Source organism: Fistularia commersonii, chromosome 19 (genome assembly GCF_037954325.1).
Source record: "Fistularia commersonii isolate RoL2024-O1a breed Wild chromosome 19, RoL_Fcom_v1.0, whole genome shotgun sequence".
Classification (NCBI taxonomy): Eukaryota; Metazoa; Chordata; class Actinopteri; order Syngnathiformes; family Fistulariidae; genus Fistularia; species Fistularia commersonii.
Genome location: NC_141302.1, coordinates 3,815,011 through 3,827,033, shown reverse-complemented (window position 1 = coordinate 3,827,033; position 12,023 = coordinate 3,815,011). Strand labels below are relative to the sequence as shown.

General features: G+C 39.6%; 1 protein-coding gene across 2 annotated transcripts in view; it reads right to left on the bottom strand.

Annotated features, from left to right (window-relative positions):
• Nucleotides 1-10,345, bottom strand: part of rell1 (RELT like 1) — a 28,050-nt gene extending 17,705 nt beyond the window's left edge. Inside the window, exons 1-2 of one of the 2 annotated variants that reach the window (XM_086166362.1) lie at nt 10,215-10,345; nt 728-931 (exon numbers count right to left, since the gene is read on the bottom strand). In XM_086166362.1, the coding sequence (XP_086022488.1) occupies nt 728-931; nt 10,215-10,239 (229 nt within the window). In that variant the 5' untranslated portion in view covers nt 10,240-10,345. The remainder of the gene's footprint in view (nt 1-727; nt 932-10,214) is intronic. The other variant, XM_086166364.1, reaches the window with a different exon arrangement.
• Nucleotides 10,346-12,023: the final 1,678 nt, after the last annotated feature.

The window sequence follows — 12,023 nt, the reverse complement described above, 5'->3', positions numbered from 1 at the left end:
AAAGAAAAGCTTTCCAGTTGGGTATGATTTAACCCTTTGATTAGTGGAAGTTTAACATTGCTTTGTTCAGCCTTTAAACAGAAGATGAACAACAACTGCAACAGGAGTCAAAACAGAGACATCATGAAAGGAGGAGATTTAGTATTTAATTAAGGATCTGGTCTGATGAAAATACCGTTATGAATTGATTTCCACACCTAAAGATGGAAAGTGGTAATGCTTAAATTACTGCTAACTCCTTGCCCAAATCCATCAAGACAACTATACACTTTCACCACCTGGGGATCCACTGCCAACGGAGAAAATCACACATGGTTGAGGGTTTGGAGGCTGACGTTATTTCACAGGGTTCAGAGATAGTGCTCTCGATGATGTGTTATTCATAGAAAAAAAAATAAAAGACGCTTCTGCATGTCTGACAAACATAATGTCAGATCAGGCCAGTCTGAAGCCAAGAAATAGTGACAGTATATGAGTACTTGGCAACATTCATATCTAGTCTATTCTTAACTGTCCTCGAGCTTGGCAAAACATCCACTCATTAGATAAAGGAATGCAGAGCAAGCCTGTGAGTAAGTAACACAAACAGGTGTTTGCTCCCAGAGAGTCCGCTGCACGATGCTGACCTCCAGTCCTTTGCAATCGAATGACAAATATGGAAGCTCAAGCCAAAGATGTAACCTACTTTCAAACTCTGTCCCCCTTTTCCAATTTGACATTTCCTTACCTCCGCCCAGTTCAGGATCCCTATCCTCTTCATTACAGGCTTCCTCCTCCTCTTCATCCTGCGCTTCAGTGGTGCAGCGGTAGCCCTTCCTTTTCAACACGTGGCAGATTACCACCCCGAGTAGGCCCAGAAGGAAAAAGACCGGCACAAGCACAAAGGCGGTGTAGTCCGGGTTGTGTCCTTCTCCGACTTTACCTCCGGCGTCTGAATTCCCACCAGCCAGTGAAAGGACAAAGAGGGAGAAGAAATATATTTACTTGTTAAATGCAATGATAATCTTTGAATGCAACAGTGGTGGGGGGGAAAGATATACAAGTTATGATTATATCATTATTATTATTAGTGTTGCTACTATGCCCTTCACAGCTACCTCGTCTCAAGAGTGTGAGGGTACAGTTAAGGACCAACCACGGCAGCTGAGAGGGATTTAAATGCGATCAGCTGAAACATGACAGTGCTTTCATGTTCTCTTCTGGGATCAATCAAGTCTGCTGCTGTCTCTCCACGCTAACGGCTCAGCCGAATCTCTGCGGCAGCCTCCTTCACAACTTTGATTCATCTGGTGTAAATGATGGTGGCAGGGAGGGCGAGAAGGTGATATGAATATGAAATGAAAGGAAAGGTGAGGAGGAGGGCAGCGTAGTAGACTTTTTCTATCTAAATGTATTAGGCGGTCGTGTATTTTCCCCCTCACATACTTTAACTGGTGTAAGGTACAGCATTTTTCAAGAAAATGTGTGTTACTGTCCAGGGTATTATAATAATGGATCACCACTAAGAAATTCATGTAGTGAAAAGCGGTATGGTTCATGTGCAGTGTGATGGTTCATTCATCAGTTATGGCAATTCAAGGCTGGTTACAATCACACACACAAGCCAAAATAAGCACAAAGAAATTACTGATATAGATTACAGTGGATAAAAGTTTTCCCTCACTTCTTAATTTCAGTATGGATATTTAGGACATTCAAGATACCCCACAGTTGACTATCACTTACCTCACACTTGAGCATTACCATGTGTGTTTGACAAACACCAAGAAAGGACATTCTCATGTACCAGAAGACATACTTCTGGAGGAAAATAAAATTTTGGAATTTACTACCGTATTTTCAAAACCTTAACAGAATTGTCAGTATTTTGTTAGGATTTAAGAAATCAAGTAAAACTGTTGCGCTTTTTTTTTCCCCAGTGTGGAGGGTGGGAGCATATACAGCAAGCTCCAGTTCAAATGTGTCCGGTTTCATAATATCTGAAGTGCTCTCTACGCAACCGACTAAAGCTATCGGGAGAAACATAAAACACCAAAAACATGGACAATAAGTGGAGCCGCCATTGGCTCAGCCTCCTGCACGACTGGACTTCAGATCCATTAGTTAGCTTCAGTATGAGGTTACTGGGAGTGTGTGTAACAGCTCAGGAACTCCGCATACATTTTATTGCACTTAGTTTTATGATTTTACACATCTTTCTGGATAAAGACTGTCTCAATCTCTGATAAAATATGAAATGACAAAAAGGTAACAGTATTCTCCGACTGCTCTTAAAGAAACAAGTTGTTCATTAACTGCATCTTTTGTGATACATAAAAGGAAAAAATATATCAAAGATCTCTTTTCTTGGAAAATTACTGAATCAGTTTGTCTTCTTCTCCTTTTGGCTTTTCCCTTCAGGGGTCGCTACAGCAAATCAACCTTCTCCATCTAACCCTATTCTCTGTATCCTCCTCTCTCACACAAACTACCTTCATATCCCCTCTTAGAGCTTCTCCCTGGTCTTCCTCTCGACCTCCTGCCTGGCAGCTCCAATTCCAGCATCGGTCTACCTCTATATTCCCTATCCCTCCTCTGTCCATGACCCTACCATCTCAGTCTCACTTCTCTGAGCTTCTTTCCAAAACATCGAACATGAGCCGTTCCTCTGATAGACTCATTCCTGATCCTATCCATCCTGGTCACTCCCAAAGAGAACCTTAGCATCTTCATCTCTGCAACCTCTCGCTCTGCCTCCTGTCTTTTTGTCATTGGAACTGTTTATAGTCCTTCAGCATCGCTGGTCTCACCACTGTCTTGTACACTATTCCTTTTATTCTGGCCGATAGTCTTCTATCACCTAGTACCCCTGACACTTTTCTCCACCCATTCCAACCTGCTTGAACCCGTCTCTTCACCTCTTTTCCACACTCTCCGTTGCTCTGGACCTGTTGACCCGCAGTAACTGAAATCCTCCAACTTCTTGATCTCTACTCCCTGCAGCCTCACCGTTCCACCCAAGTTCTTCTCAGTCACACACATATATTCTATCTTGCTGCGACTAACTTTAATTCCTCTCCTTTCCAGCGCATACCTCCACCTCTCTAGATTTTCCTCAACCTGTTTTCTGCTCTCACTGCAGATCACAGTGTCATCTGCAAACATCATGGTCCATGGAGATTCCTGTCTAACCTCATCTGTCAGCCTGTCCATCACAACTGCATTACCCTATAAACAGGTATTTACAGCTGGAACCATTACAAACCACAATTATATTTCGGTCGCACCTTTACAACATTTTTTTTTACTAACAAGTGTGTCTGTGTAACAAATAGATGATAACTGATATTTTCCCAGTAGCTTGAGCAATCACATTTCATTTCCTCTTTGGGGTTACATTTCTAGAAACCAGCCCGGTCACTAGTCCAACAGTTTGTCACTGGTGGTCAGTTACAGGCGAAAGCTCTCATGGCTCCTCCTGTTGGTGAACCTCGTGAGGCATTCCAGCAAGACACACAAGCAAGCCTTTGTATAATTTCCTGTTCGCAGTGCGTGTGTGTCTGGGAGAGAAACAGATCGAAACAGAAAGAGTCAAAGAAAGGAAGACAGTCAGCCTGACTGTCATTGGAGGTCAGTTTGTACAGACTCTCAGCCACCGCCAAACTAAATCCAATTCTCATGTGGTTTTGCTCCGTGGGACACTATGTAAAATGTTATCTGCATATTCAGCCATGTGCCTGCTGATGCATACAGGCATGTGTGCTCTGCCATTGTCCCAGCTCCCTGGCTGAACACATAGTCAGGCCATTGTTTGCTCACTGACCCTCCTGTGACCGCTGTGTGTAAACGTGTTCATATCTAGATGACGCTTGTGATGACAACAATAGTCCGCAGCCTTGGCTCCATCCCATTTCCTAAAGATGGGATATGACTTAAAATGCCTTCTAATTTATCACCAGGTAATTGTACTAAAAGCTTTAAAAAGACCAAGAAAAAATATGGAAGAGCCAATTTCAAAGTGCTTGAGGAGGATTTAGAGTTGTGTCATCATTCTCACGGTGACAACAGAAGATGTTGGAGGCCATAGGGAAGTCAATGAGCTAAATTACTTAAATACTGTGCAACATATAAAAAAAGTTTCCAAAGATGTCTTTGTATATATATTTACCTGTGATAATCATGTGCATACATGGAGCATATCAAGCCACTGAGTATATGTTTCAGATTCAGGACTGCCTTTTGTTACATATAATAAAAGTGGTTACCTGATCTATAATATTCCCGGAGAGGAAAAAAAAAAGAACAGAAAGATTTAGCAATCTGTATGCATTTGGCTTGGAAGCTTCATTCTTCCAAGTAACAATATGAACTTGGCAATATGATTAAATACAACTCACACGCTATCATGATATGAATGATGCATCCCGTGCATGACAGTATTTCCCCAGATTACATGCTGACCTCAGTTTTCTGGGTCTGCATTTGAATTCAAGTAGCAAAATACAAAATATACCGCAGGCTCCAGGAGCTAAAACTCCAAACCAATAGCTCCAAACAGAAAATTTCATGGCATGTCAAACAAATCATGACATCTGTTTTATTTCCCCACTTACTGTTGTGCAAAATGCCAGACCATACTGATACAATACACAAAAAGACCATATCTATAGAATTGTCTCTAAAAAAAAATGAATTTAAAAAAATCCAAAATAAATTATCAGACAAACAACAGCGCAATGTACAAACAATAGTGCACAAGGATAACAATCACAATCTCATTTTTGTCCTGTACCAGAAGTGCAATAGAACCAAGTGAAACAGTAGGTTTTAGACCACAAGTGCTGTTTTAGATGGTATTTACCTCAAGTGCAATTAGTACTCTGCCTTTTGATGAATATGGTTTTACTTATTTTTTTATGTGAGTCAATGTGTGAGTATTTCTTTTTATCACCACGGTAAGAGATGCAGAAATGCAAATACCATTGTACTTCAGAGCAACGACAATAAAGGCGTTCGTTCATTCATTCATTCATTCATTCTTGCTCTAGGGCAAAAGTGCCAAAAAATGACCTCACAATAAATAAATAAATCAGTCAATGTAATGCATATCATGTTTATGCTATATTCAAACTGAATGGAACATCCAAACAATTTGTAAAATAGTCAATTAATGTTTCCTTTGGAGGTTGGTACTCCCCTTGCAAATTCTTGAGATTTCTTTCCACAGTGTAAAATGCTTTAACTGAAACACCATTTGAACTGAGAGAAGTTGAATGGCCAAAATATCCATTCTGCCACTTTCATTTCCTTGTGTTTTATTTGGGTTTACCCCAAAACTTCTACTGACTGCTTGAAAGTTTCTCCACAGGTTTTTTTCAGCAGCAGCTTATTTCACAAAATAGCATAAAATCAGTCACTACAATAACAAACCCGCGGTAATCTTTAATATTTTGGCCTGAATAAGTTACAATGCCAGGTTAAGTTCAGCTGTCTCTATTGCTTTTTCCGTTAAACATTTCCTTTGCTTCCCTTGACAAACTCTTCTGGTGGCATGCTTTTGGCGTGCAGTGGAAATATGAACTTAATCCAGGTCTTCCTGCATCCCAGATTTAGTGAAGCTGCCTTTGAAACTGACCGAATAAGGCTGTTCATTCGGCCGGCCGATATACAAGCACAATGGAAAAAGGTTACAAAAGAGGATGCATCAACTCCTGTCTGCTAATATCAGCATTAAAACCGCATGGTACCAAACACCACATCACATGATGCAACATCTGTTGTTTACCAGCTTCAGACAAGCCAAGGAGGAATATTTTGTTATGCGCTAAATTTCTTTCAAAATATTCCTGCCACAGAATCATATACATCAAAGCATAAAAAAAGCACGCATCTCAACCAGAACAAGTATAGAATGACTAAGAATAATTATTCAAGTCAACTTGGAAATAAACATCACCAAAGCCATGCAAAGCATCTAATAATAAATGAATGCGATGCGAATTAGTCTTATCTCATGTCGGAGGTGTTATATGGGCCGTTGCAATACATTTATCAAAACATTCAGCTTCCTTGGCACAAAGGTGTGATCACTTTTGGTGAACTTTTGCTTGTTATCTGATATTTAAGATTTGTCGATACATATATTTTCAATTCCTCTGTTAGTCATCTTCCAGAAAAGGAAATGGAAACTGCCTTTTTTCCCCTTGCATGGAGGTTTTACTTGCACAATGTTTTCTGGTCATAATCTTCCATTCTTATGTCCATCTGAAACATCCTGGTTGCCCAATGCTAAACAAATTTCAACATAGTGAGAGGAAGATCTGTGACCTGAAGCTGTGTCCTAAATATTAATGGCTCATGGGTGTCTGATTAAGACTTACCCATTTCATCGTTTGAAGGAAATTATGTGCAGGGAGGAAAGCTAATTTGAGACCCACTGACCCAAACTGGCAGCGTATTATTCCAGATGAAGTCATATGATACCGTTCTGTCATATTAACCCTAGGCCCCAGAGAGATAAACACACTCTTAATTCAGTCAGACAGTGACGTCCAGTCACAAATGCACTTGATTTTTAACTTGAGATGAGGCTTTTCTCAGCAACACTTCTGAAACCTTCACAATACCAAAATGTCATGATAACAAAACAGTTAGTGATTGCATTATTGGATCATGATCCAGATATCAAAAGGTAAAATTCAACTAACAATGTGTCAGATTTATTGGCATTTACTGGTAAGGCTACACACTGCAACCATCTGATTACCTTGCCCTTGGTTTGTTCAAGACCTCTGCAGGCATCCAGCAACATATGAATGAAGTTAAGAATTAACTGTACCTCATTTTTTCCGAAGAAAGAATCAAGGTTAGATCAGTTAATAAGTTAGATGATGTTTTTTTTTTTTTTTTTCATGTAGGTTTCATTCAAGCATTAGGTTTAGACTTTCAAAATCAAAGTTTGTTGAATTCACAAGGGCATTACAATTGAAATGGCAAATTGCATATTTTTAGACCCAATTCATGGTCATTAACTTCCACCTGCACTAGGCATATGGAATGGAGTTGCTGTGGCTTGGGGATTTTATCTATACTTCAAAATTATTTCCATAAAATCCAATCAATGTTACAGACAATAATTAGAGACAATAGAAGATATAAAATTGTGAATACTGTATTTCATATATTTTTAAAGATACTACGTGGACAGGAAGAGTATCACTCAACCTGACACAAAAAAAAAATATTTTAATCCAACTTAATGCTTTTGTCATGTTGGAGATCACTGAACAGCCCATAAATATTAACCTGCAAGCCATCAATCTTTCTACAGAAACACTGCAGAGTCGGTGGAAGAGAAGCTGCTCATTAAAGAAAACTAAAGAAAAGATTACGAATCTCACATGCCATTTCAGTCAATAGATCCCCCAAATCCAACAAACCAGTCATTAAGGAATGAGACCGGGCAATACAATACAGCACTAAAAGGCTGGTATTAATACTTTCAATCAAAAATCTGGATCATTTTAAATAAAGGCAACTGTATATTTTCTTCTCTATTTATATTCACATTTGTTCAAGTGCTGCTAAGCAGGAGTGCAAGTATCTCTAGGCAACTATAATATGGCAAACAGCCACATTCCTTCAGCCAACAGGTCAAATTCCTCCATCCCAATGTCTGCTGTGAACAAATTACAGGATGAGATAACAGAGAGGCCAGTGATTGCAAAGGAACCAGCTCCCAAAAAAACCAAACTGATGTTCACTCATCAGCATCAACGGCTAACCACTGGGCTAATTTCACATAATTTATGCTTCCCCTGATTGGGAAATTGTACACCTGTTACATTCCCTTTACGATCTAGTTTTAAGTCCATATTGATCAATGCCTTGTCTGGTCCTTTTGACCTGCAGTTCCTGGTGATTATTTCAACAACTGGCTGCAGACCTTTCTTGCCTCCGTGGGTTGCTCCTAAACCCCAGGTAGCTGCTCCTAACCTTGACCTTATCAAGCCCAGTGTATATGGGTGTCATACTAAAACTGCACTTACAATATAAATGCGCATTTAAAGTGAGAGCATAAACTACATAGACAGCATAAACTATCCAATACTTTTGATGAAAACACACTAAACGCGCACACACACACACAGTGGATGCAATCAATCATATATCAAAATTCCTGACTGATGTGACTAATAGGGCAGTTAAGAATTAGAACATCTATAAATTGAAGCAGATGGCTATCATCCAACTCATATGATAACAGCTGAGATTTTACCTGATGACAAGAATTCCTTCATATTCATGTTCTGTCTGTGCACATTATGCAAAAAAACAGTCCTTAAAAAAACATTAGTTTAGCCAGGCCAACACCTTCATCATGTGGTGACCCTGATTATAGTCTCAGACATTCAAAAATCGCAGCACAGATTTGTCACAAAAATCAGTGTCTTCATGCAATTTGGGGTTTCAGACCACAAAATCTTATCTACAAGACATAGATAATAGAGGTTATAGGGAATTCAAACAACTGGGAGACTTCCAAAGATCAAGACAATTAAACTAAATACAATGACAGGACAATTGTCAAAAGATAATGTAAACCTGTCCCTGTGAGAAATTTAACTTGTCCTTCATTTTCAATCCAAATAATGCAGGAGAAATAGAATCGGGTTCAATGTTCTATATCCCTGGAAAGCAATCAGGCAAACTTAATTCAGAACCGGGGACAGCGCCACACAACGTGATGGAAACAATCTAAAAAATAGGGTTGTTTGTTTCTAACATGGAAAATAAGAAAGGTAAATGACAGAACCATGATAGAAGGCTATTTGTGCAGTACAAGGAAAATGACTGATTCGGCTGAAAAGACTCAAATACATGATAGAGGAAAATGTTTTGTTTCCTTTATGAGGCTTGTGTATCGTCTCATTTCTGTGGTCACTTTTTATGAATGAGGAGACAAAGCATACAAATAGAGGAGTTAATAACCCACTTGGTGCCATGTCACTTCCAAAACAACACCTTGTACGACTACATTCAATGACCATTCAAGACTTGGACTTGGTCTTCTGCAACCTGAAGTCTCCATTTGACTCCCCGTGGAAAATGGAAACATTTCTGCCTAAAAGGTTGTTTAGAAACCCGGGCATCAGGGAATGAGCAAGAACTGAGGCCAGAATAATGTATTTTCCACAGTTCTTGACATAAACCCATCGATTATTCCCTTTGAGTTAGAGAAATCCTGGTCTATATTTCAAAAACAAGACAAAAATGACTTTTCAAGCCTTAAACGATCGATTCTATCCTGTTTTTCCAAATATTAAAAGGACTTGTTGCTATCCTTTAGCAAAGCAACATGTGAGACTTTCATCACTCCTTGTAAGACCAGCACAAGGACAATAACCAACAGGTCAAACTTGACTTTCTCGGTAACACAGCATGCTTCAAACACACTTCTTGGTATCTGTAAAAAAAAAAAACAATGACATCTAAGAAGCTAGATATCCCTTTTCTTATTATAAAAGCTAGTTTTTGTAATAAAATGGTATACAAAACATTGACCCCTGAAAGTCGATGCCAGTGTTTAATTTCTCTACACAAAGGTGAAAAGCAAGTTGGGCTCCAGATTCGAGCTCATTCAGGAAATTACAGAATATCATTTTGATAATCTGACACTGATTCCATCCATAAAAACAACTGAGGAAATATTCCGCGCTGACTGTTAACGAATTATTAAAACAGAAAATGACAGCGGCGAACTACAGGGTGTGGGAAATTCTACAAGATAACCCGGTGGCTTAGATATTAGCTAGGAGAGCTAGCGAAAGAAGAGCGGTGCGGCGTAATTTTGTTTAATATTACAAATACGTTTAAAATTATGTTTATCCTCTGTTCAACTAACAGACTTACAAACAGGCAGTCACAAACTATCCTCCAGCTGAGTAAACCGTACGTTTGCGTGTCAACTGAGCGTCTTAAACCTCGAAATTTAAAAAAAAAAGACACTTCGTAGCAACTTCGCTAACTTTTTTTTTTTTTAGCAGAGTTGATGAAGCGCTTATTCTGCGGGGGTGTCAACCTTATCAAGGTAAAATACCTCAAAAGTCACTTTTCTAAAACTTTAAATTTAAGAAGTGGTGGGAGAAGCGTGGCAAACGGAATTAGCGTTCATGCTCGGAAGAAGAAGGAGGGGGAGAAAAAGAAAAAGAAAATAATAAAGCTGGTTCATTTACCCGTGACGACGGTTGTATTCGCCATGGATGGCCGCGACTGCAGCTAGCAAGTCGGCCGGGGAGGGGGGTCCAGAGACGGGTGGTCGGTGGCTCCTACGGTCTCCGGCGGCTGTGGTCACCGGTCAAATGACAGCTAAAGGCGGGCCTTTTTCTTTTTACAAACGTGAACATGTTTCCTGATTTCCGAGGCACAGAAACGCCCTGCTCTTAAAGCGGTACTCCTCCTGTGCACAACGCCTTGTTTCTCAAAGAAAAGCGTATATTAGTGTTTAGCCAAGCTAGCGTCAAACACCATCGTAAAGTTGCTAATTCTACACTTACTCCGCTTTACTACGTTGAGAATTAGTATTTGCTTTGTCTAGGATGAGTCTGTTTTTGTTTTTTTGTTTGTTTTTTTTACTCCTCCATGAATTTTATAATGTATTTATAATGACAAATACATATGTCAAGTCAACACAGTGATTCTTAACCTTGTTGGAGGTGCTGAAACCCACTAGTTTCATACGAGCATTCACCAAACCCTTCTTTATTGGAAAAATTAAACGTAGTTTTTTTTTTTTCAAATTCAAGGCATAGGTATATGTTTTCCTGTTGCACAAAATGACCCGTGCATCATCATCACTGTGTTCAAAAACATGATTTCATACAAAAACAAAACAGTTAGGACGCTGACTCCCATCACTCTTAGTTAAGAATAAGAATAAGAACAACTTTATTTATGTCGAAGGAAATTGTTGTGCCAGAGTTACAAGAAAAATATAACAAGAATAGATATTTGTAGAAAAATTGTATAAACAGTAAAAAATAAGAGAAAAAGGGAGAATAAGAAATATTAGAATAAGTTATACATGTGAATAAGGGAGAATAACTTATACATGTAAATCCATATTGCGCATATTCATCCGACCCCTTTTTTTTTTGCTCGACATAATTAGTATGAAGGGATTCAAATATTAAGAAAGAAATCACACGGCGTTCTATCACATCAGTCGCAAGTTGACAACTGAGCGCGCCAAAATCCTTGCAGTACAGATCGGCCAAGCTCACCTGCAGCCAGTGATGGCCAAGTGGGGCGCGTCATCACCAATTTTATGAGTCGAGTGTGTGTCTTGACCTCCGCCGAACCCCTGGGGTTCGATCGAAACCCAGGTTAAGAACCACTGATTTAACATAATGATGTATTGTGTAGCATTACATCCCACCTCATCTCTGTCGGTACCAGGGACGAAGATGTTTAGATTCTCTTTGGGAGTGACGAGGATGAATTGGTGACATGAAAATTGTCGGCGTGAGAGAAAAGACCCACAGAATAGGGTTGATGAAGAAAGTTGATTTGCTGTGTCGACCCCTGGAGGGAAAACCCAAAAGGAAAAGAAGATTTATAATGACAAAAACCCCACTGGGTTTCTGTGTTTACTGTTCTACGTTGGGTTTCACACATGCTGGGCATTGGAGACCTCCCCGCCTCTTCCAGATCTTCTAATCCATACTAGATGGTCTCCTATTCCTTCCTAATGTAAGTTTATGAGGGAAAGTCCTTTAAGATCCTTGTGCATCAGGCTGGCCACTGCTAAAATTTGCATCGGCTCATCCTGCGTGCTACTTTTTTCTGTATATGCATCCATGCCCCTCAGCCATTATTAGTAGGAGTCTCGAGCAACAACTTCAGATCTCTTTCACACAAGTATATGGGAGAATTGGCAGTCAGTGTTTTGCTGTTCTGTCCATTTGATAAATGCCAAGTGCCTGATTTTCTGTTGAGCACTTTCGTAATGGTTTGTTTGTTGTGATTTGAGTGGAGGATGTTAC